This window comes from Protomyctophum bolini (assembly GCF_963924005.1).
Source record: "Protomyctophum bolini genome assembly, chromosome: 12".
Classification (NCBI taxonomy): Eukaryota; Metazoa; Chordata; class Actinopteri; order Myctophiformes; family Myctophidae; genus Protomyctophum; species Protomyctophum bolini.
This window is the reverse complement of record NC_137873.1, coordinates 28,604,223-28,629,533: the sequence shown is the minus strand read 5'-3', so window position 1 is coordinate 28,629,533 and position 25,311 is coordinate 28,604,223. Positions and strand designations below refer to the sequence as shown.

Genomic DNA, 25,311 nt, shown 5'->3' with positions numbered 1-25,311 from the left:
GCAATATCAACACGATAAAAAGGCGGTAACTATGCATAACGATACCTTGTATACCTCAGCTGTCTGGCAGAAATCAACTATGTCCAAAATATATACTTTTCAGGAAAACATTTTTAAAACAACAAAGTTTGTCATGGTCAGATACTTCAATGTGTCCTTATAATGTGGAGATACTTGTCTTGTCCATCATTGATTAGAATGAAGAAGTCAGATGGGGAAAGTTAGGTGGAAAGTTAGGTAGAAAGTTAGGTGGTTTGAGGTGGTGTTCCAAAATATTTCCACGGCCAAATACATCATTATTTTGGGTGGCATTTCGCAAGAAACAGTTTGAGAATGAGAACCACTGGTCTAGACAGCATGCTCATCTCAGGAAACAATCCCTGCTGGCTAGAAAGTAGAAATGATATTTCTGCCTGATCCACCAACTGTCTGCTTCCTGTCTCCTCAACTACTAGGTGGTAATACAGGAATGCTCAAAACAACAACAAAAACAGGTTTGATGTCATACAAAGCCTTTAGTATTGATGCCAGTGAGTGTGATTGTCAGATAGATTAAAACATTGGAATTAAGTGATTAAACAGATGTTTAAGCTGACATGCACACAGACAAGAAAAAGTTTGAAAGAGGTATTTATGCTCAGTGAATGTTCAAGTGAAGTGAACTGGTTTGGCTTTGGAAGATAGATATCGTCACATCTAGTATTAAATATTTGATTGAAGGAGAGCAGGAGTAAACACTCTTGAGTTTGTGGAGATGGCTGTGCTTATGTAGGGAAATATAAAACATGGATAATTATGTATGTTTCATTCATGTCTTTCACAAGGAAAGAGTAAGCAGATTACTTCTCACTCCAACAGCTTCAATACAGAATGTACTGTAGCTTTGAAGAAAAACAAACAAAAACAGCCAGCGGTTTCTTGAAGTAAACGAATGATTGCGGCCATAGGTCGCAGATTACTATGAAAACCTGCAAAACCTGTCTGTCTGTCCGTCCGTCCATTAGGTCACGCCACCATATATGGCCGTCAGCCCGTTACGCCTCTTGACACGTCAGGCCCCCCATATACAGTATGGTCGATGCTCCATATATGGCCATCTCCATATATGATGATCACGACACTGACCTCATCAAACCCTGGATCATCACCTAGATCTGCAAATTTGGATGCGGCCAGCAACTCTACATCTGACCTCAAACCTCTAACCCTTAGATCTCCATATATGGAGCTGACCTGACATTCCATATGTTGATCCTTCCCCAACCGTCCTTCCTCTTCGATGTCTCCCTTTTGACTGATACATGTCCATTCAACAGGCCCGTAAATTAATCAAACCCTGTACACTCAAGACACTGCCCCCGCTGCCACCCTTGATTTCCTATTGTTGATCTGACCTCATCAAACCCTGTACACTCAAGACACGCTCCATACTGTATATGGCCAGTACAGAATTCATTCCATATGTTGATCTAACCCCCATGTCAATGTGCCAGCCCAGCAGTCTGCCGTCACCCAGGCGCATGCGTGCACGTGACCTAGGTCACTTCTCGCCCTCAGGGCGTCTTACTGGTAATAATACTACCACTACTACTACTACTAATAATAATAACATAATTTCTCATTTGGCTGCAAAGTACAAAGCGAGTAGAGTGCTAGTCTCCACCAGGAGACATGCCCTAATAATAACATTAATAATGGCAATGTTTTCAGTATTAACAATACAGCCAGCATAATAGTATTTATTTCTCCCTGGAAATAAAAACGTCTGGGTTTCCGAGGCTAGCATAATAGTGACTTCCTCCCTCACACTCTCATACAAATTGTCTACCTCTCTCCATCTTTCTCTGCCTGGGGCATGTGATTACAATGTTTTGGGGCGGTGTGCAAGAATGAAAAGGCACAGGGCAAAGGGACAATGGGAGATAATAAATTCATCAATTATGATTCTGCCTACATCATCACCGTATGATCAGAGTAGACAGACAGGCTATATGGAGATGAAACTTTGGACGAAAGTAGTGGGGCTTGTTGTCAACGCTATAGGACAAACAAACACACTCTAGCCTTGTGCATTGCTTAATGTATTTGTGAGTCGTGACCCTTCTCTGAACAGAATTCTATCATTCAAATTTCTATGTAATCTCGAATGGAAACAAGCCATATCGGCTTTATTGGGGTTTAAATCCTCTTAGTAGACCTTGTATTGAACTGTATACTTTTTTCAAACTGAAAATCAATCAATCAATCAATCAATCAATCAGCCAAGTCTGATTGTTAATTCCTTGTGTCAATTATATTCATAAATCACCTGTCAATCAAAGGTTTTTATACTGCCCCACGCAAACTGTGTCTCGTTTGGTTCACATGGCATCGGCAGCTTATTTTCACTGATGAGTTTCACTGGCGTAACGTGTGCAGAGCAATATGCTATCCCTCCTAGTTCCGCTCCCCACTGTCTACCCTGTATGAAGTCTGCTGCAGTGAGAGAGATCACCCTCCCATGCCGACCTCCAACCTGCAATCGGCTCCACTGCGTGTGATGGGCAGGAACTTCACCCCAATGACCCCAGGCAGGCACCTTCAACTAATTTGTTTTCAAAGCTGGATTCTGAAACAGACAGGATTCACTGCTATATGCACTGGCTTTTGCAGCTATCTAAAATATATCCAGGAGCCAGGCAGTGCCTTGAACTCTATCAAAACATGCAGGCAGCTAAATAGGGGTAATGTGATCCTGTCTCTTAGTTCTACCTCCTAAGGCATGTAGCATGGCCTTCATGTGTCTTATAAGAGAACTAAGAGATGATCTGTCCGGAGAACTTTCACATCTGCCAGGCAGTCATGTAGTGAGGCCAACAACCAGTAGCCTCTACTGGTGTGGTCAGCATAAAAGTGAAATGCTATGTCAGCATCTGTGGAAGTGGAAGATCACCTACTTAAGAGAAAGGTCCTGAAATTGAGCCTTGTGGCACCCTATGCCCTACTTGACCAGACAGCAGACTGATCTGAGGGGAGATATCCTAAACCTTTTATTTATCAGTCACAAAGTAAACCAATGTTGTGATCAATGGTATATACAAAGTGCAAACATTTCATTTGTTAGCGCACATGCATACATGTACATGTCATTTGGGACCATGCAAAGTGCTATATGTTGCTAATGGAAACCAGTTTGAACTCTTTCTTGTAGCCTGCTGGTATATACTGTATAGGCTACACTGCTGCTATACAGTACACATTCATCGTAACCTGTATTTCAACTCGGAGTACAGTTGAGTGGCAGGCCCTCATTTTCAATGTAGTCGAGATACAATACAATAAATAATTCACTGGCTTCATTTTCCATGTGGAGTAGACCTATGCACAAAAAGGAATAAATGCCATTTGTTATCTGTTCTCTGTTTGTTTGTTTTCATGTGCTATATGGTTTGTAGGGTTTAGCATGTCGTTATCCAACAACACCAATGGTACACCACAGTAAGCGAGCTATCAAATTCTGTGACTCCACATCAAGAAGGCTGAGAGGATAACTTCAATGTGGTTGGTGTTTGTTTTCCCCACATTGTCTCGTCACTTTTATTTGAATAGAATTTGTTGAAGAATAGTGATGTTTTCCGTGTGGATCAGAGTAAAAATGAAAGATTGAAAAAGGAATTTGCATCGCCTAAAGCAGGCTGCAATTCTATTCTGTTAATCAGAACCTATGGCATTTAACAACTTTCAATCAGTTTACAATACATGCATCATGCATGCATGTATTTTAAATGTCATTAATGGAAAAAATGCATTTTTCATAGAACTAACAGAATGCAAAACAAGAGGTTGAGGTATAGGGACGTCTGGAATCACAGAATTGATTTGACAGGTCACCAATTTCTGTGTAACACTAGTAATTTTGTTTTGATCCATTAGCGCAGCCACTACCGGTCAATATGATATCCCGCTGACGCACAGAAAGCCTGATCTGCGTTGGCCACGCACCAACATAAAGCACCCAAGCAAGCGACCCAGTACAGTATGCCGGAATTCACCCCTATAGTGTGTGTGTGTGTGTGTGTGTGTGTGTGTGTGTGTGTGTGTGTGTGTGTGTGTGTGTAGCCTACTTACGGGATGCTGAGGAGGAGGATGCAGGGATGCTCCATGCCAGGAGAACCCAGACCCACGCCGCTCCGAGACGCTGCATCTTCATCTGGTACATCTCAAAACACAAACACAACAACAAGCCCATGCAGCCCGCGTTGATATAAAATTCCCAATATGGTCCCCGTTAACAAAAATGCGTCATTGCCGCCCGGCCGGTGCGCCTTGTTATATTCTTCCTATCCGGTAAAAGACAATCCAGCGAGCCGAGCACACACACACATACACACACGCTGCTTTGGTTTTATGATGAGCAACACAAAGTGCCTCTACCTCCACTTCCCCCAAAGGAAGCAATGGCTCGCCTCTCAGCCTGCCTCTTTGTGGCTGACAGAAGGCACTGTTACCTTCCCTTCCGGCACACCATCAGCACTAAGGCGTCTAGAGATCCACGGAAATGCAAAGATCCCCTAAATAAAACATGGCTATTCCCCGCGTTGGACCTGCAGCACATGCATCCGCATCGGTAGATGATGCACCCGAGTCTGATTATTATCTGGAGGAGGGAGGACAGTGGAGCCGAGATCGGCTTTCCTCAAGGGGAGGAGAGACAGAGAGAGAGCGAGAGAGAGGGGGGGGGGGGGGGGGAGGTGGGGGGGGGGGGGAGGGTGGGAAGAGAGAGAGAGAGAGAGAGAGAGAGAGAGAGAGAGAGAGAGAGAGAGAGAGAGAGAGAGAGAGAGAGAGAGAGAGAGAGAGAGAGAGAGAGAGAGAGGGAGGGAGAGGGAGAGAGCTGTCCAGGTGCTGAATCGCTGCTTGCTCGGTCTAGCCTAGCCGCACCCCTTTGTTTTGGTACGGTCCGCGTCGGTGAGATGAAGGCTGTGAGAAGAATGCACGCGCGCTTGCAGTGTGTGTGTGTGTGTGTGTGTGTGTGTGTGTGTGTGTGAGAGAGAGAGAGAGAGAGAGAGAGAGAGTGTCAGTGAGTGAGTGAGCGAGAGAAAGAGGGAAGAATAGCGCATGTGTCCCCTCTCAATAATATACCAGAGTTGAAGATAATTAAATATAAATACAAGTAAAAAGTTACAATTACACAGAATACACGAAACACGAAATTTCTATTTATTTATTTAATTTTCAGACCAACAAACAGGATGGGATGAAAGACTACACCTTTTCTGGTGGTGGCCAGTCTATATTGCTTATACCAGAAGGTGGATATGAATCCATTTAAAATGACTTTATTGTTGCAGGGTTTTTTTTTACATATGAGGTGGGCCTATACAAAAATAAGTGACATAGACTACCTTTGTCATAACCAGCTTCACAAAACATAATCATATATGATATAAGTTCATGGTTTTTATGTTTTGGTATAATCTATAGCCTAACAACAAACAGCAAAAAGTCCAACGTAAAAAATAAAAGTATATATATTTTTTAAGTTTGTTGAAGTACAACAAGACACTAAAGATTACATGGGTCGCTTCCATCAATCACAAGCATGGGCCCATGCATGCTCCGCTAATAGAGTTGGTAGCTAGGGCTTCTTGCAATAGGTCAACACCTATGTTGCTGAAACTGGGACAGCTATTTCTTTCTGGGCATGCTGGGTTCTTTTTTTATTTATATATTTTGCCTGCATCAGCACATATTCCACTTCCAATTAGATTTTATTCAAACATGAACCTGGATAATTTGCAGGCTTCCGTAGCCCTGAGGTGCCGGGGGTTTTGGAAATCAAAGAGAACCAGGATTTTGTTTTTAATTGTATCTTATTTTGAAAGTTATTTTTTTTTGCAGAGGGAGGAGGGAGGAAGACATGGTGGGAGTCAGATTTGAACTCTGGTCCTCCACTCACAAAGTGCATAATGGTCTCATCACTAGGCTGAGCCCCCAGGCACTCTGATTTTACTTTTAATTTCCACTCTTTGGAAAAGTAGTACACTTAGAAAAATACTCACTAATTCATTCGAGGGGCGAATTCCAAGGTTAATTTAATTGTGAGTTAAAAATGGTCATGGAAAATTAACACAGAGGATGTTTCTGTGAGTACAACTTAAAAGTTGCAGACTATCTAACCCAGGCCTGTCGAACTCAACTTGGGGTGAGGGCCACATTGGTCAAAAGGTCACTTGATGTAGGCCACAACCAGTTGCGGATGCACGCTCACGCTGTCTCAGTCACTCCTATATGTAGGCTACTATATGCTACGTATGTGTAGTCCGGCAGCAAACAGGCTTCTTTTGTTTAAAGTGGAAAATTTGGTATATACTGTAGTATATTTTATTGGCCTAAAATATTGTCTATATACATACATTCATGAATCCACTTGCTGACTGGCTGTTAGTATTGGGCAATTTATTTTATAGGGGTTTCTTGTGACCCCAAGGAGTGTATTTTGTGCAAAACTAATGCTTGGAATGGATTCAGAATCATGAAAACCCCCTAGTGTCAGTAGTTTGACATGTCACATGCTACTTAAAGCATAAGGAAAGTTTGACATTTTTGCCTGCTGTTAATGGTAGGGTCACAAGAAACCCCTATAATAATTGCCCAATACTAACAGCCGGCGGTCAGCAAGTGGATTCATGAATATATTTATATAGACAATATGTTAGGCCAATAAAAAAGACTATATACCAAATTTCCCACCTGTCCACCTCGACTGCCGGACTATTGTGTGTATATGATTATGTCAATTACAATTTAGTAGCAAAAGACAAGACCACCAAAGAGCTCTAAAATGCCCCAGTTTTCATAACTATGGATAATTTAAGTCAATTTTTCACTACATGTAGGGTTGTGAGTTCAAATTGCAATGGGAACAACCAAAAGTATGCCCTTCTTATTTGTCATACAATATTCTTATAAATAATAGATATATTTTATTTTTCATTGCCACCTTCTTGCTATATTTAGTGTTAATGATTATTTTTCTGTAATGCAGTCAAAAACAAAGATGTAAAAACAAATTAGTTTTTTCAGATTAGGGGCTCATTCTAAAATAATATTTCTACCTACTCAGGAAGACACCATAGCTGCTCCCGCAAGCTGGCCCTGTTGGATTTATATAGAAACACTGCCCCCTAGTGGAAAACATAAAACATCGCCACCAAACATCTGCAGTTACATTCATTCATTTGCTACCTTCTCAGTACTCACACTGTAATTCCAACTTAAGTCACTCTGGATATATTGTTTTTAAATACCTACATTACGTGCTGAATTATGACCTTAACACAAGATTTCATTATAGATCATGTGTTTATTCCAGCATAGAGATATGAGCACCCTCTCAACAGTCAGTAACAGTTACTCCAGCATTATGTTCCACTGTTCAAATATATGTAGTTTTATAATCTGTATACTCATAAACCAGGAACAAGATTCAGACAAATACAAATAAAATGTAGTACAGACAGAAACAGAAAAATTACAACGTAAATCAGAAAGAAAAGAAAAACAAAGATATGTGACAAAAAAAAAGATAGACCATGTTTGAGAATATTTCATATATACATATAAAACAAGCCACGTGTAAACACATCAATCCAGTTAATTGACATCAGGTGATTAATTGATAATGAAATGTATCATTGCATTAAAATAAACATACAGAATGAACTGCAGGGAAAGCCACATATTAAGACAAAGCTATTGTTATTGTACCTCTTAAGATAAGACAATTTAGTAATCCATTCAAAATGTAGTGCTACAATGTCAACCTAAATTAATATTATGCCCAAACAGACATGTAGTACGGTAGTACCATGATGGGTAGATCTGTAGACCTATGTACCAATGTTACATGTTAAAATAAAATAAGGAAATCTGTGAATCCAATTGAAATGCATTTGCATTGAAATTAGCAAGAGAATGTATGTATCTTTTCAGTAAAGATCATGTGAAATGCATTTTATATTTAGGGTACACACTAAAATCAATCCAGTTAAAATGCTTTTGCTTTGAAATAAGCTAATTACAATTCCTTTGAATAAATCTCTTCAGTAATAACTAAATCTACCCGTATAGTGTATTTCAATGAACATCATTGAACAGTGTTGTTTGTTATCAAGAGCTGCACTTATCCACGATTCGCTATAGAATATTCAAGTCTACCAGAACGTTATAAAGTCCCTTTAGGATTTCTTAAACTCATTTCATAGATAAACAGCATTTGTTCAACAGCAATTAAGATTAACAGTATTATTAAACAGTTGTTCTTATACAGTCAGTGCCCAAGATGTGTCCACAGTATTACGACTCACATATTCCACCATGTCGTATGTCTCCACTCTCCAGAGACAATGATGCATTCACTTCACATCACTCATGTCTTGAACACTATTTAGGGACCACAGTGTTTCAATGTACCTGACATTGTCATTGGACAAAAGTACATTAAATGTACTAATAACGGCATGACTTCCCTATAGAGCTCTGACATCAACGCCTTACTCAAATAGGGATCCACAACATAACACAAAAAATAAAATCCTGAAACATACTGGCCTGTTATAAAATCGATCAAGTGGTATGTGAGATTATCTGTGGGGACACAAACGTGTTACTTTCATCTTGGTGTTCAGATAGATTCAATGTCCCTCATTTATGAAACCCTAAGCTTCAAGCACTAGCTTTCAGCTGTTCACAGCTGAAAGAATTTGCGCAATTGTTTATAATTTTTTGTATAATTAATGAGACTTAATAATGAGTGATAATGAGGATGATGCAACTGTAAGGCTACACCATGGTTACACCAGGCTACATCATGGGTTGTTGAAATGTGTGTACATTGTCTCTGAAATGTCGATGTTACGATCATAATTTACGATCATTTTAATTACATCATAATTGATCCTACACAAGTTTGATAAATGAGGCCAAATATCTTCCAGTTGTTGCTCTAAGCAAATAAGCTGTATCTGCCATCATTCCCACGTGACGATACCAAATGCAGTATATGATCCAAGTAGCCAGAGGGGTTGAAGTGTCAAGCCCTGAAACTCCAACTCCTCTGGAAGGTTTGTAAGGGTTTCTTGAGGGTGAGGAACATGAGTTGTGGTTTGAGTCGTGGAGGTTTGTCAGGCAGGACAGCGGCTTCACTCTCAACAGTAGGAAATCGCTTCTGGTAGATGTCTGGATAGGACCTCTGGAACTACAGAAAATGGTGTATGTACAGTTAAATTATATACCAATATCACAATATTAAATAATGCATAGAGAAAAAAGGGGAACTAACCAGGTGCTCAATGGAGATAGCAAAATGTGATAATGATAAAAAAGGTGCTCACACGGATAAAAAACGGGATCCAGGCATAGATAAAAAAGAGAAGGATCCGGGCACACAAAGTAAAAAAAAATGAGGAACGCCTTTATTAAATTAAAAAGGCAACTGCCAACATGTTTCGACCTAACAGGTCTTCCTCAGGGCAAGAATGAAGTTCAACACCAAACATACAGTACTCATTATATAGCAACAGGAAACAGCTTTGCAATGAGATAATTAGCAGTGTCAGACACCTAATGGTTTGTTTGTTTTAATTTGTTGTTACCTCTGTAAAGCCTCCCCATGTAAAGAGTCTTTGGGTACTCAGAAAAGCGCTATATAATTTTGAGATATTATTATTATTAAGCCAGGTCTGATACCTTCCACCTGTTAAAAAGCAGACCTGGCTTAACAAACCATTAGGTACAGTATGTTCAAGTGCATGTGATGCCCCCACTGCTCCAGTGTCTCACAGACTAAATCATTTATAGATTTCAACACAGAAAACCTATAAGATTAACGATTTTATCAATTGCAATACTACACAGCAATGACACACTCTTGATAATTACAGGTATAGAACACATCAAACCTTTTCCAAGAAGTGTTCTTTTCCTTCTGTTGAATATTTGGTGCTTAGCTTTTGCTTGTGTAATCCCCTGGCTGTCACACACATGTGTGGCGTCAGCTGTTGATTGAGTGCCTAATGGGACACTGCTAATTATCTCATTGCGAAGCTGAGTTTCCTGTTGCTAAATATTTTTTGGTGTTGTCCTTCATTCTTGCCCTGATGAAGACCCATTTTTTAACGTTGTGTGCCTGGATCCTTTGCTTTTCTCTCTCTCTTTTTATTAAATAATGCATTATCCAAAGAGATCGTAATGTTGCCTAAATGCTGTTCTTAAACAGATTCTGTCTTTCCCCGTCCCTCTTCGGTGACTCTGCAACCTCCGCCTTTCTCTCTATCAACTCGTGGTTTAAATCTTCTCTATCCTTTGTCGTTGAGGCTTTCTGAACCCCTATGAGCTGAGGGAACAAAGCAGCTAAAAGGAAGTGTCACAAAATAGTCTCAACCAATGCACTCTCACTTTCAGACAACAGTTGTACACTAACTTGAGCAAAAATCAGCTTGAGCCTCGTCCTTGGCAGAGAGCTCTTTTTTACATACCTGTTTGAGCCTCTTCCTCTTGTCCTTGGCAGAGAGCTCTTTGTCAGCAATCAGACCCTCCAGAAGTTCCTGCAGAGGCCCCTGCGTGGCCAGGCCCCTCTGCTTCTCAAACTCTGCCCTGCTGATCTGCTCACAGAAGGCTGGAGACGGCGCGGATGGGTCTGCATCAGCACCGGAACCCGAGTACTTGATCTGATGGTTATGGAGACAAATTGTTCGATGCTTTAAGGCCCCGGCCACACTACTCTGGATCTTTTGCAAAACGGATATTTTCGTCCTCCGTTTTAGGAAAAATCCCTGCCCATACGACAGAGATATCTATGTCCACAGTCCACACACAAACGCATTGAACACAGGATAAAATCACTGCAGTAGCAGGTTTCAATTGTAGGCTATATTATATTTGATTTTATATTTACACTTATGAGGTGCCAATCATATTTTTTTATGAAGGAATAAGTACCACATTTTAAAAGCCACTTAAATTGTGAGTGGAAGTGGAACATGTTTCTTTCATTGTCTGTCAGCATGTCACAGTTGTCACACTATGTGCGAAAATCTCCAAACCGACTCTCGACTTTTCTCTCCATATAATTAAAAAATGATAGACACTTTACCATTGCTCTGGCGTCTTGGCAAGTCCTGCACAGAAAATAATAGCCGAGTTAGACCGCCACAACCAGTTGTGAGCTTGTAGAGTGCCTATATTTTCCAGGTGTATAATAAATGTCACGTTATAATGTAGGCTAATAAAAGTTCACGCGCGCACATTGTCGGCATGCAGGCGCAGTGACAACGGAATGCAGTCAAGGGTGCGCGCTTTATTACCAAAACAGGAGAGAGATGTGCCAAATGCGCATGGTGACCCACTGTATACTTTCTTCTCACCAACCACGCTATTTGATGCGATTCCATTCACACCTCTCTCTCTCTCTGCACCCTCTCTCTCTCCTCGCATGACCATGACCATGAAATGGAGAGAAAAATACAGCACGATATAGTTTCACATGCGGCTATGCACACACCACGCATAGACTTGTTGGTGTAGGCTACTGTGCAATGGCATTTGGCCTGGGTCCTTATTGGTAGGTTAATATCCATAGTTTATCTGTAGCGGTCCGCAATTAACCTATTGTTCAAGCTTTGCACACGGCACCAATACAATCACCAGTCTGCACTGGACTAGTAGGCTGATATATTTATTATTGGATGCAGCAGAGCAGAGCCTTTGCTCGCTGCAGTTGATGCAACATATAAGTTTTAAAGCTGCATTTCTCACCTAATTATAGTAAAAATGATATGCGCTAATAAGCGGTGACATCATTTCTCAAAAGCTCCGTTTTGCATGACTACATAGCTCCTCTGATCCGGATATTTTCGAAAATCTTCACTTATTTATCAGTTTCCAAAAACCTCCGTTTGAGTGGCCGAAAACGCCGTTTGCAAACGGCCCAAACGCACAAAAGAATGTGCGTTTAGCAAAATATCCATATACGTGTGGCCTGGGCCTAAAGCTCAAGAGCAGAACTTTCAATGCCTCTACTGACTCCGCTAGTTGTGTCAAAATAGGCCAGACTTTCGCCCCGAGTGCCCTCACCTGTGACTACTGCAGCCAAAGCTAGACAACCCTAATACACAGTTACTACTGGTCATCTTGTGGTGGATAATCCACTATAGTGGGAACAATGGGTACGCATTTCACAAGGTCTGTGGTTGGCTTTGGAATTAAAAGTTACTCCCAGACTTCTGCACATAGTTGGGGAATGACAAACGACTGATAGGTGTGTGCTGACCTGTACCCGTCGGAGATGGGAGAGGTGATCCTCTACGTGGCGGTGGAGGTTGGACGGCACCTCACCAGCTGGGTGGCCAGGAGGTCATCTAGGTCCACCTCCTCAGCAGAGCCCAGGATGCAACGAGAGAATGTCTGCACCATCTGCAAAGAGACGGGCCATAAAGAACTGACTATCTATCTACCTGACTATCTCTTCAAGGTCAAGATACCTTACATTTGATGGACAACAACGGACATATGATGTAGCCGGTGGAAGAAAAGTGTATGTACCAGTGTACGGGTAGCAATAGTGTCGTTAAGTGGAGGCAGAGCCGGGTTCTCGCACACGCGGGCCATGAGACGCAGTAGAAGCTGCAAACGTCTTCTGTTAGCTGGTGGCAGTAGGAGGCAGCTGACCTGGAGAGCTTCAACTGCTACCTCCTGCTGTGGGAGCAGGCCTGGGGAGAAGAGAGAGATGATGATTGAAGTATACATACTTTACTATAGGGCTGCTTGTTGTCTAGAGCAGTGGTTTTCAACCTTTTTCATATCAAGGCCCATTATTAATTCGGCATTTGAGCCACGGACCACCATTTGATGACATTTAGCCTTGCAGACCAGTCAGTTGGCTAATGCAGATGTTTAACAATAATTTAACTCTTGAGAGCGTAAAATGAAACCAAATGGACATGTAAGCTCTATAAGGGTCCATTTGGTATTTAGCTGGGGCCCACCTGTAACCCCCTCAAGGACCACTGGTGGTCCCCAGACCACTGGTTGAAAACCATAGGTCTAGAGAAAAACAAAGCTAAATGAAATGTATTATTCATTACGCTCTTGAGCTTGTACATAACAAATTGCAGCCACTGGCAATGTGCCATTCAATTCAACGCACAATATTTGCTGCTAGAACCTCAAGTGGTTTGGTGTGACCAGCCTTCTCGATTAAGGGACTTTGTCCTGAATGTACGCTCTCAAGCAGCTCTTACTCCCCGCCTCTGTTTATGTTTATTAAAGGATCCCCATTAGAGACACATGAATGAGCCTCTACTCTTCCTGGGGTCCTGTGTATCACCTCCCCTAATCAAAATGGTTATGGCTATGTTTAGGTTAGGGATTCATTAATGTGAGGGTGCACACCCTAATGCCATGGCTGGCATTAGGGTGTGCAATCATCAACAGTTCAATGACAGCATACAGTAGACTTTTGCATTTTATTTTATACAAGATTAAAGGACCATTTAACTAACAAGATTATTAGATTAAATGCAATCAATAGTTTGTACAGTCTAGGCTGACTTACTGAGAATGTTGACATACACATCATACAGATGGAATGTCAGTAGTGGTTCCTTGAGTCTCTGAAAGTAATCTGCAACCGTCCTCAGGACGTCCCTCTCAAATCCTGGGTACATGGGTTGCTTGCTTTCACTGCCATTAGGCCCTGACAATGAAGATGAAGAAATGTTGAAGAAAAGACAGATCTTAACCACATGAACCTAGTGTTCCTATTCTGGATATGTCATGAGTGAACTTTTGGCGAAAAGAGACTTAACATTTGGTGAAAATAGTGGATCTACAAGGAGGGAAAAGGACGGGGCCAAGTGCCGGTTAAAGGGCTTAAGTTGTTAAACTGAAATTCCATTCAGTGAATATAGTACTGTACATGCACGCACATAGACAAATACATACTATCTAGTGTGTATATAACTTAATAACATTACAGCTAGTACCTAATAATTTCACTCTAAACAACTTAGTTTTTTCCACAGATACAGCATCTTAGAATTCCAAGGTTGATTAGTACAATTAAACAATACTCACAGTTAGCGAGGCATTTCATGGCTGATAACACCCAATAGGGCATGTCCTCTGTGGAGTAAACAAAAGGGGAGACAGGTGAGGGAAAAACAAAAACATATCATCCTAATGAGGGCTGAGCAAAAATGGAAATATCTGTAGGCCTATCTGTTCACTAATGAAAATCATTATTTGCATATTATATTTTTGGATTGACAAAGGTTCTCAAACGTTTTAATTTCAAAGACCCCAGTATACAAATTGAACCAAATGGAGTTGGACCCTTATTTTGTCAAATTCCATGACATGCAAAACGACATTATAGGTTTTCCAGGATGTGTGAGATAAAGTTTAAATTGGCTCAAGAACATACTATACCTGCTTTGTTCTTTAACATGACAATTCCACTCTTGTTAACACCGAACACATTTTGAACAAGGTGCTGTGCATTCACATATTTTGGGTCCAGTACTCCGTTCATCGTCTTCAGTTCCAGGACTCTCTGTAAACTAACGAAAACAAAAATCAGGAATTTAGTTGATGCTCTTGTGCAAGAGCCCCAAGTGTTACCATAAACTAAGCTTCAGTTCTTCAGCAACATTACTGACATAATAGTAGGCCCTTCAATGACTGAAAATACTGTAAGTAAAAAATAAATAAAACCTTTTAAAAAGAAATCAAGACAGGGTAGAGGTTCCAGGAAGGTACTTACTGTGCAATCGTCATGGTCTTCCAAATATGGTCCACTTCCTTGGGGGTAATCTCCTTTCTGCGGACAAGCTTGCACTCCTGCACCTCCCCAATAGCTATGCTGTGCCTCTTATTCCATGACTCTGGGTTCTGAAACAGAGTTAAGTGTATATAGATTCCTCTCTAGTGTTCAGATATAAATCTGCTTTTGATTTTCACCTCTTGTATTTTGGCAAAGCGTCTAACAAGTATGTTCCATCTAGCCAACACACCAGATATACCGAATTTCCCAAACTTGTAGAAGTCCCTTGTTGTCCAACATACTATCAAAACAAGGTCCAGTGCCGTACTGTTACTTAGGTCAGCATAATTCTTCATTGCAATGAACACGTGTCGTGCATCATACTTTTTTCCTGGAACAACATTATGAAGTGACAGGAATTGCTTTTTCAATCTCCATATCTCGAACATTTGAGGACAAATGTGTGCACTGCCACTGTTAACATCGCCATCTCTTACTAGTGCTATTACAAAGTATGGTCATCATCACACGCAGTCAAATAGCAATTAAACAGCTAATAGTAATATCAAATAGTAATAGCTATTACTAGCATGGTCATTTCTCCGTCGTACCAGTGCTAGTGGCCTCATGGGGACAAAGTTCTCCTGCAGTGGCAGCTCCTCGTAGTCATCCCAGCGGATCAGTCTGGGCAGGTCCCCTTCTGTCAGTGGGGGTCTCTGAGGAACAGGCTTCAGAGGAGAAGTGGCTGGGAACCTGGATACACAGTAAACAGAGCATGATGACAGCACCCTATGTACCCAATTTTAAGCTGACTTTGAAGAATACTGGATATGCTTTTTTCCCCCCACTTTTGGTTCCATCAAGGTATAAGTTTGTCAAAATGTGATCAAGTAAAGAGCTTACAGCTACCACTTTAACTAGGTGGCCAAAGCGGGTGGAGCACTAGGCAAGACAGCAGGGTTCCCCTTCCCTCTCCTCCCTTTCTTTATCTTTTCTTTTACCATTTTACTTTGACCTTTTGTCTTTCTTTCTTTTCTTTTTGAGGGGCGATAGCCCCTCCTATGTCTAGCTTTTAGTGTATGTGCAAACCATAGATGCAAACACAAACTTTGTCCTAACACAAACATTAAATGGCATTGACAATGAATAGACAATTTTGAGTGTTTGTGTAAACACAAACATTGCGTAACACAAATATTGAAGACAAAGGTGAGGATGCAAAAAAGGCCCTTTTTAGAAAACAGGAACAGCAGGGGTGTTTTTACTCAATACTGCCAGTACTCAATACTAATCAGACTGCCAGTGAGTTGTAATTGGAAACTCTCAGAACAGTTGGTGACACTCATGTTCAAACCTGTTGATCAATCATTGTAATTACAGTAAGACCTGAATCGACATTGCTTTTCCTGTGCAGCACAGGACGGTATTGTTTTCCTGCATAGTGCAGGACAGGTTTTACTTCTGCTCTGTATTGTTGATGCTTCTTCTTTTTTCCATGTATAGCTGTACTGTCCTTTACCTGTAACTCTGTAACCTTAACTGCTGTGTGTGTATCCATCCATCTGTCTGTCTGTCTGTCTGTCTGTCTGTCTGTCTGTCTGTCTGTCTGTCTATCTATCTATCATTACCTGTACAGCTGACCATTGTCTTCAAAGTCCTCTTTCCCATGGCGTCCCTTGATGTCCTCGATGACGTGGTTCTTCAGGAACTTTCTGAGCAGCTGCAGTGTCTGGTAGCGGGTCACGTTGGGTCCAAAGTACTGGTTCTGCCTCAGCAACAGATGGAGACAATCCACTGCCTCGGATCCGGTGAAGCTATGCTCGTAGCTGCGGAAGTGCAACCAGTGTCTTCTGACCGGCATGCTTTCCCGAAACCCTTTGATGGTTTCATTCCACTGCAGAGTGAACAAAGCGGCACGCACATCCAAAGTTAAAAGGCCAGGTGACGTTCTTTTCTTTATTTTATTTTGTTGTTTGTTATTATGTTCTTGTTGTGTAATGTCTGTTTGTCTTTAAAAAACCAATAAATATACTACTATACAAAAAAAGAAAAAAGGGCCAGGTGACGGGCAGAGAGAACAAAGGTAAAAGGCCAGGTGATGGGCAGAGAGAGAACAACAAAGTTAAAAGGCCAGGTTATGGGCAAAGAGAACAACAAAGTCTGCAGTGCACTGCAGACTTTAGACTTTACCAAAGGTATTTTATTACCACCACGGCTGATGTTTCTTCTCAAAACATCAACCGTGGCCTTGGTAGTAATAAAATAACCTTCTGAGCATGGATCCAGTGTGCATACTTTGTTGTTCTATTCACTGTATGGGAGATGGAGATGGGAAAAACAGATGTCCTCAAAGCAGCTCACCAAACCAACTAGTTTTTCTGTGGAATTCTGAATCAATCAGTAATTGATGAGGCAATTACAATAGGAGTTACAAGACAATAATTATATTATATAGGGTGATGTTTATTAATGCTTTTAACATGATTTACATGATATCATGGGGAGAACCCGGAGAAGTACAACACTCAGGTCGGGGGTACGGTAGTTCTGCCAAAGAGCGCAGAGATCAGACAATAGTTTTACTAGCTGCTTCAAGAACAAGCTGAACCATAACAAGACATGCAGGCTGTAACCAAAACAATAGCTAACAGGCCTAGTGGAGACATCTAGGCTCTTGCAAGCTACCAAATATCATAATGTACCGGTATTATATAAGTAGGCTACTATAATATAAGATGGAAAATGGAAAGGTTAGATAAGCAACCATAACAAGAATATAGACTAGTATTAACTATACTGCACCCCCAAGAATATTTAACAAGAGGAAAATTAGGTAGGCCTACATTATGGTCGAAGACTCTTTGTTATTCAGGAATAACAGCCTGATTTCTAGTGGTTGAGAGAGTTTAAACTGGGTGTAATTACACTGTAATAACGTTGGTTTAGACTAGATTCTCAATACTACTTAACATTTCCCGTTCCTTCCTGCAGATAACTCTTTAGCGAAACATGATTATTTATTTGAGCATAGACTATAGGCCGGCTACAACACGCTACAAACTTACCCTTTCTTTATATTTTGTAATCATCTTGTACTAATAACACACTCGATCGCTCGGTCGGACGGACGCACGCACGCAGAGAGACGAGAATCTTACCAGCTTTGTTGCTCTGTATGGTCCCGGTCCAACTTTTCTCCCGTCCATTTTCGTCTAAAGAATCATGTATGAAATCATAAATGTGAACGAAATGTCTAAACCTGGTCAGAACCGAGAACAACACACTTATCCGTTCATGTTGAAGTTAGTTTGCATAGTGATCCGCCAGGACACACAGCACAGGTCTCCACGGCAACAACACGGACGCCTCGGCTAATTTATAACAATAAACTTTGAATTCCAGCAGTACGAAGGAGGAGCGCCGTGATTGGACAGAGGACGGACTGATCCCCACGCCGGCGACGTGAGCGCAGCGTTAGCGTCACCAGAGCCACCCACTTCTTGCATGTTGCACTGAAATAGGTGACCTATGTTTTTTTGGGACGCAGACCAGGGGTGGGCAACTTTGACGATGGAGAGGGCCACTAGCCTGGATCCAGCCCAAAGACCCCGCCCACTCTCTGAGTGGACTGCAGGCTAGAGCAGGGATACTCAAATAGATTTACCTGTGGGCCACATTACAAAAATGGCAAGGGGCCAGGGGCCAGTAGATAAAATTACGACATTAATGATACTTGATAACTTCTCTCTTTCAATTGCTTTATTTTCGCAAAATGTATCAAAGTACAATGTGCATGCACACAATATGTAAATAAATAAATGTGTTACATTTTCTTGCATAAACACAAAGAGCTGTTTCCACTGCACAAATTATTGCACATAACATGAGTAGCTGTTATAATAACATAATAACATAACATGAGTAGCTGTCTGCCTGCCTGCCAGCCAGCAAGTTGGTTAACAGAAAATAAATTCCGCAATTTCCATTTCCACCATTTCCGTAATTTCCGCAATTTCCATTTCCATTTCCAACTATTAATGGCAGCTGGGTTTCATCATTCAAATAAAATAGAATTCTGTCCGTTTAGCTATAAAATTATGTCAGGGAATAGGGATACACAGTATATGTCTTTCATTTGCATTGCATCTTCCCCCCCCCCCCCCCCCCCCCCAAGCTTTTATTTTCGTTCGAGTAATAGTACAACTCTAATAGTATTACTTATAATAATGTAATTAAAGATTTCATTCAGATTTATTTATTTTTATTTCATTTTCCAGATTTTTTTTTCTTCTTTTTTGTTCGATTTTTATTGGGGTGCATGCAGGGCTGTTATACTAGGCCTGATTGATTTTAATTTTTTATTAACATATTGCAGAATGGGTACAGTCAGAGGAAGGTACAGGTCAATACAAAAAACGATAAGGATAGAATTGTTTACATCAGGCCAGGGTCCTCCATTTTCAATTTAGCAAAAACATTTAAAGACAGACAAATATACACATCTATGCAAAAAGAAAGAAATACATCAAATAAACATATTAAATGTTAATAGTATGCAATGCATATTAGTAATACACACTGGACATATGTTTAAGTCCATAAGCATAAGGCTTGGCTACATAATTTATTTTAATATAAAAGTATTTTATTTTCGTTCACATAACATACAGTAGCAGTCATTTCACTTAACTGAAATAGTCAGCCAGTTGTACAAGAAAGCAATGCAATGCCATTTAATCACCAGCTCTTTTAGTAACAGGATTTATAAGAGCCTCAAAATGTAAAAACAAACAATATAAATAAATTCATCTAAAGTAAATATTTTAACTCTTTGAGTTCTTTGAACAAGCTTGAAATCTGAAGCTTGAAGTTCCACTGTCATGCCAGGGCCTCTTTCTATCAGCTTTCAAGCCCAAATTTATTTCAGGAGTTATTCACATTTCCTTCATTATACATTTTATTATAATGAGTTATTTTGTAGTCCACGAACCATATAGCAGAGAGTTTATTTAAAAATAAATAATGTAACACATAAAACACCAACGTTAAAAAAAAAGTGAGACATTCTGTGAAATGTTTGACATTAACCCATTCAGATCTGGTGTTCTGTAACCTAGACGTTGTTTTACCCTTCATGCCGGGAGCTACATCTGTGTTTCATACACCTCAAATGGTAACATAAATTATTAGATTAGACTTTAGAAGGAGTTTTTAGAAGTCGGCCTCGGGTCTAAATGGGTTAAGACACTTTAGATACTGTAGTGTAGTACAGGGCTTTTTGATTAGGAATTATCACAGAGGCAAGAAGCATTGTGCCAACTGGAGGAGGTCCATTGTACTGTTTCCTTGACAAACAGAGAACAGAGGTTTAAAAAGTGAATATTCTGAGGGAAAGGATCAACTGTACACGGTAGGACAGAGGTAGTCAGAGGTGGCACCGGTCCAGTGAAAGATTTTAGGTAAAACCTTAAAGGGATAGTTTAACTCAAGCTGTATGAAATACTGCCATTAATATAGTGGTTGCAACTGTATTAATTGCCCGAGTCCCGTGGTGAGAGTTCTGCTCTGGTTTTGGTCAATATTAAGTAGTTCCGGTCATTTTGTGGGGGGCACTGGAGCCACGCAGTAAAAGTAAATTAATTCACTAAAGTAACGTTATTTGTATTATTGACCCATTTCTAAAATATCAGCGCAACTTCGTTCAACTTTGACCCCTCCATCACATGGAACTATTTTTTGGGTGTAGTGATATGGACCCAAAAAAAAAACATAGTTCTGTGTGATAGAGGGGTCAAATTAACGAAAGTTGCACTAATATTTTTGAAATAGGTCAACAATACAAATTACAATAGTTGTGGATTAATTAACTTTTAATGCGTGGCCCCATGTGACAAAATGACCGGACTACTTAATATTTCACCAAAACCAGAGCAGAACTCCCACCACAGGACTCGGGCAATCAATTAATACAGTTGCAACCACTATATTAATATTATATTAAAGTATTTCATACAGCTTAAGTTTAAAAAAAATCTGAACTATCCCTTTAAGATTAAATCTTAAATCATATTGTAGTATATAGCAGTGGTTCTCAAAGTGGGTCCCTCACGGTTATTTGAGGCCAGGGGTTCCAAATGGACCGTAATGGACCCGTTACGGGTTCATTAAGTTCCATGCAAACACCCTCGGGGTTATTGGGGTCTTTGCAATTAAAAGGTTTGAGAACCACTGTCAGACTCGTAAAGGAATCCTTGTATGGACAATTTTAATCCTCCTTATTAAGAATCTGTTGGCTGTGGCTCCTCCCGTTGCTGTGAATGCAGTTGCCATTTTGAAGAGCTTTGCCATTCTGGAGATGCATGGGAAGCCTCTTGCCTCTGACGTATGCATGGAACCAGAAGTTGAGGAAGAGGACCGTGAACAACACAGCATAGAGCCCAATGAGGTACAGGATGACGGGGTACTGGTAGGGACAGCCGTTGAAGAAGATCTGGCCAATGTGGACGCCCGCTATCACAAACTGGACCTGCAGGATAAGGAAGAATGTACTTGTTTTAGAAGAATGTTTTGTTTAAATACATGTTCAAGGAATGGTCTTCTGTAAAACATATTGAGGTTCACTTAAAATAAACAACAGGAGGCAGAAATGAATGAATGAGAATGAAAACTATTATAAGGGCACCGCCACCTACCAGTTGGATAGTGGTCAGGTACTTCTTCCACCACAGGTACTTCTGGTAGGCAGGTCCCAGGGCAGCCATGCCATAGTATGTGTACATGATGACATGAACACCACAGTTAAGAAGGGCATGGAAGGATCCATGGCCACCGGGGGAAAACTTGACCCCAAACCACCAAGTGAATGGCATGACGGAATGGTGAAAGACATGGAGGAACGACACTTGTTTGTTCTTTTTTCGGAGTACAAAGAAGACCTGATGAAGAGAGAGGGAGAATGCAGAGGTTAATGCAGAATCAAATATTTTGCCAAGTATGTGCCAAGTATGTGCTTTGCACACCTGAATACTTGATGGGTTATTTTGAGCACAAGAGATGACAAGATCTCAACAATCTCTCTTAGTTCAATCGTTCGGGACGACAGGACATGCACTTCACATGCCAGTGAGTAATGCAGTTATACTAGTAGAGAATGGTGCGTCATAGTGTGCTTACCGTGTCTAGCATTTCAATCATCTTTGAGAACCAGTACAGCCAGCAAGTCGCCGCCATCTGTAGAATGGAACAAAACATTGAAATCAGATATAAACTGACTAAGAGATGAGTCTACAGCCCTGCTAGCAGCCCCTAGACTACAGGCCATGCTGCACCTTACACCCAAATGGAAATTTGGCTGAATTACCCAAAATAATTCCCTGCATCATAATTTTAGGGTCTACCCAATTTTATAGAAAAGGCAGATGCACACCTCAACAGGTTGGTGGCAGATGCAGCATAGGACAGAAGTGCATAATATTAAAAAGGCATTTTTGAAAAACAAGGAAAATGACCAAACAAAGAAAGGGCCTACCGAATAAAAGCCTTGATATGGCGTGGAGACTAAAAACAAATAGGGGGGGTGACCATAATTTGGAGGGGGGGGGGGGGGGACTTGAGGATAGCCTGGTTAACCAATAACCAAAGGGGGAGTGGATAACCTGTTTGGCAAATAACTCTTTATTAGAGTTCACCCAATGGCCTGTCTGTCTGTCAGTCTGTCTGTCTGTCTGAACCCCTACTAACTAGAGCTCTGCTCCCACGGAACTAAAAACTATTTGTAAATATATGGTTCTAATTTGTTACTTACCCTGAGTGCCATAGGCGAGTTGGAATAGTCCACAATCTCACAACGGAACGAGTAGCCTTTTGCCCACCCTGACATGAGAAACTAGGAAACAATGGGGAAGAGACACAATGGGGAGCATGCATGTCCCCCATTGTGCATGTCATTAGACAAGACGAGTTTCTGGATCAGCTATTTTTGGCAAACGAGAAGTGGGGGAAAGTAAAGACTAACCCTAACCATATAGTATAGGGATTAAGTAGTTAGTTACAAGGATCCATGTTATGGGGAAACTTTAATAATTCCACTTGTGTACACTAATAAACATTACATTAATGCCTGTTACTATATCACTGTGGCACAAATCAAATATCAGAATATTAAGTAAATGCAGCAGATTGTACAGAACCATTTTACTTTATATAAAAGTATAGACAAAGTTGTGTCCACAGGTATATAGTCATCATGATGAGAGAACTTACCTCGTGTATCATGTATGCAGACAAGCCCACAGCACTGAAGTTGTAGAAGACCATGGCGTTCTTGAGTTCAAAGGCCTTATGGTTTTCCATCAAACGTGGCCCCAGTTTTGTGACAAAGTAAATGTATGATAGGACAATGAAGGTCTGAGGCCAGACAGAAGACATGAGAAACCAGTCCTCCACTCTGGGGTCTATGCCAAGAAAAAGAGAAAAAAAAAAGCACATTTATGCAACTGTATACTGTTGTATCGAATTCCATTTCCCGATCATTTGAATAACAAATAATGTAGCCTGTTGCCATTTACTGTACATATTGTATGACGCACATGCACGCTAGCCATCATTTGATAGATAGATAGATAGATAGATAAATATGATAATTGCAACTTACCAGCATTCTTATACCAGCCATCATAAAGCGTTGTTGAGTCGTTTTTAGACATTTTTTTCACCTAAAATGTGAAAAGATTTGATCACTTTCTGCCCCACTACTCCTGCATGCTATTTCTATGTTCTATTCAAATATGACTTGTATTTTTCAAGAGGAAACTCCCATAGAAATGTTGTTCACCATGAGTTCTTCAGTCAAATTAACAGTTTTCTGCATGACATGCAATTAAAATGTTGTTGGTCATATACAAAATGGCAATGCTATCAAGTCCAGAGGCATAGCCTAGTTAGGTCAACCTACCTGCCTGTTACAAAACAGGGAATTCCTGTGGCTGGCTTTGTAGTCCTGATCCACTCCTCAAAGCTGAAACTGATTATTACCATTGTGATGCTCTGTCTTTATACATTGGTGACCACTCCCACACTAGTCAAATTACCATATGGGGGTGGAACCGGATGAAACCACCAGCCATGACCAAATTAATGCCAGCCAAGCAACACAATCTTTTATGCATATGGATAATGATGAAATACATATTTTGTTAATATATATAGGCATATATTAAGTTAAAAACAATGGGAAATGGTCAGAGAATTCATGATTGTTAATTCATATTGAATCATTTTATTTATTTTTTCTACACATAAACGATGACATCAGATGCTCAATAACTTCCATCCTCATTCTTGTCAGATGACAGTGTCATTCCAGGGATGCCTTTTCTTGTAGTAGTAGTTGAGAACAACAATTACGAAATTACATGAAAAACATAATAAGACAAATACATTCAATTCAAAGCTTCACATTTTTTTGTCAAATGTATATATTTGGATGTGGGCCACTTTACATGTGATAAATTCCATGGCCAAGACATATGACACAATGGATATCTACACTGTCTCTGTCACACACAAAATGAAAATAAACCCTGAGAGTTGCGATGACAAACATGTCAGTTATACTAGTTTAACAGGTTGGACAAGGTGTGCATACCATAGGTTAATCCAATCGTGTCGCGGTGCATTGTGAACTTGTACTGTAAATCTGCTATTTGCTAATCTGCAAAATCTTAAAAAAATATGCAATGTACAAATTTGTACATTTTGCAAAAAAAAAATATATATATATATACACAAAAATGTCTCACAGGGTAGAACACAATCAATCATAATGTCTAATTTCAACACTCCCAGTCAATTTCAAGATGGGGTACATGATGTCCCCACAAGCATTTCTGTGTGTCTCTTACGATTACAATAATGACAAAACCACAGTTCATTCGTACACACTGACTGACAAAACCAGTTCTCCCAGTTGGGCCAATACTCATCCCGATGAACAAATAAGGCAGTGGTGGTATTCAAAAGTACATGCTTTTGAAAATACTTACTGTAACCTGTAAGTATTCAAGAGTACAAGTTACAAAGTACATTTTCTGCATTGCTGTGTAGAAATGTAGACATTTTCCCAGTAACATCTATCTATCTAAAAATACATTATTCATGGAGAAAGAGGGGTCCTTGGGGATTCCAGGGGGTCCCCAGCTGAATGTATTAATACAGCATCACATTAATTTAACCACTTTATCATTATATGTTGGCTATAATGATACAAGCTCACAGCTTGTACTGTATCACACCTCACCCCATCTCAGTTCACCTCGTTCACATGAATATGGAACTGTAGTCATCAAGAGCCCTGACACTGAAGTGGCAGTGATTGCTTTAATATTGCTTTGACATGAAAAGAGGTAGGGTGTGGTGAGATTAGCCTGGCTGGCACAAAAAGCCCTCTGCCAAATCTTGTTTTGAAAGATTGTATCATGGGATAATTTCACATTGGGATTTGGGATACGTAA

At 40.5% G+C, this 25,311-nt stretch overlaps 3 protein-coding genes across 3 annotated transcripts in view; all 3 read right to left on the bottom strand.

Annotated features, from left to right (window-relative positions):
- Nucleotides 1-4,555, bottom strand: part of LOC308325221 (contactin-associated protein-like 2) — a 49,792-nt gene extending 45,237 nt beyond the window's left edge. Inside the window, exon 1 of the mRNA XM_080777669.1 lies at nucleotides 4,108-4,555. Coding sequence (XP_080633795.1) covers nucleotides 4,108-4,228 — 121 coding nt within the window. The 5' untranslated portion in view covers nucleotides 4,229-4,555. The remainder of the gene's footprint in view (nucleotides 1-4,107) is intronic.
- Nucleotides 4,556-7,502: 2,947 nt separating this feature from the next.
- LOC308325269 (DEP domain-containing protein 1B-like) lies at nucleotides 7,503-18,082 on the bottom strand. The gene is given in 12 exon segments (XM_080777746.1): nucleotides 7,503-9,235; nucleotides 10,515-10,706; nucleotides 12,308-12,369; nucleotides 12,372-12,450; nucleotides 12,580-12,746; nucleotides 13,592-13,732; nucleotides 14,113-14,160; nucleotides 14,467-14,597; nucleotides 14,801-14,928; nucleotides 15,412-15,553; nucleotides 16,429-16,694; nucleotides 17,959-18,082. Coding segments are annotated over 12 exon segments (1,569 nt in total). The 5' UTR covers nucleotides 18,007-18,082; the 3' UTR covers nucleotides 7,503-9,070.
- A 1,137-nt stretch (nucleotides 18,083-19,219) lies between these two features.
- On the bottom strand, nucleotides 19,220-23,818 carry LOC308325774 (very long chain fatty acid elongase 7-like). Its single transcript, XM_080778458.1, has 7 exons — nucleotides 23,754-23,818; nucleotides 23,454-23,514; nucleotides 23,063-23,253; nucleotides 22,605-22,685; nucleotides 21,974-22,030; nucleotides 21,493-21,735; nucleotides 19,220-21,326 (listed from the first exon to the last, which is right to left on the bottom strand). Exons 2-7 carry the CDS (start codon nucleotides 23,503-23,505, stop codon nucleotides 21,066-21,068), a joined length of 885 nt encoding a protein of 294 aa, XP_080634584.1. The 5' UTR covers nucleotides 23,506-23,514; nucleotides 23,754-23,818; the 3' UTR covers nucleotides 19,220-21,065.
- Between the last annotated feature and the right edge of the window lie 1,493 nt (nucleotides 23,819-25,311).

Bases quoted from the DNA above. Each gene is read 5' to 3' on its own strand.
- LOC308325774 (XM_080778458.1), bottom strand. From the start codon at position 23,505: ATGTCTAAAAACGACTCAACAACGCTTTATGATGGCTGGTATAAGAAT. The intron at 22,686-23,062 runs GTAAGTTCTCTC...ATTGTTTCCTAG, and splicing joins CTGCATACATGATACACGAG to TTTCTCATGTCAGGGTGGGC. The intron at 21,327-21,492 runs GTAGGTGGCGGT...CTTATCCTGCAG, and splicing joins ACCTGACCACTATCCAACTG to GTCCAGTTTGTGATAGCGGG.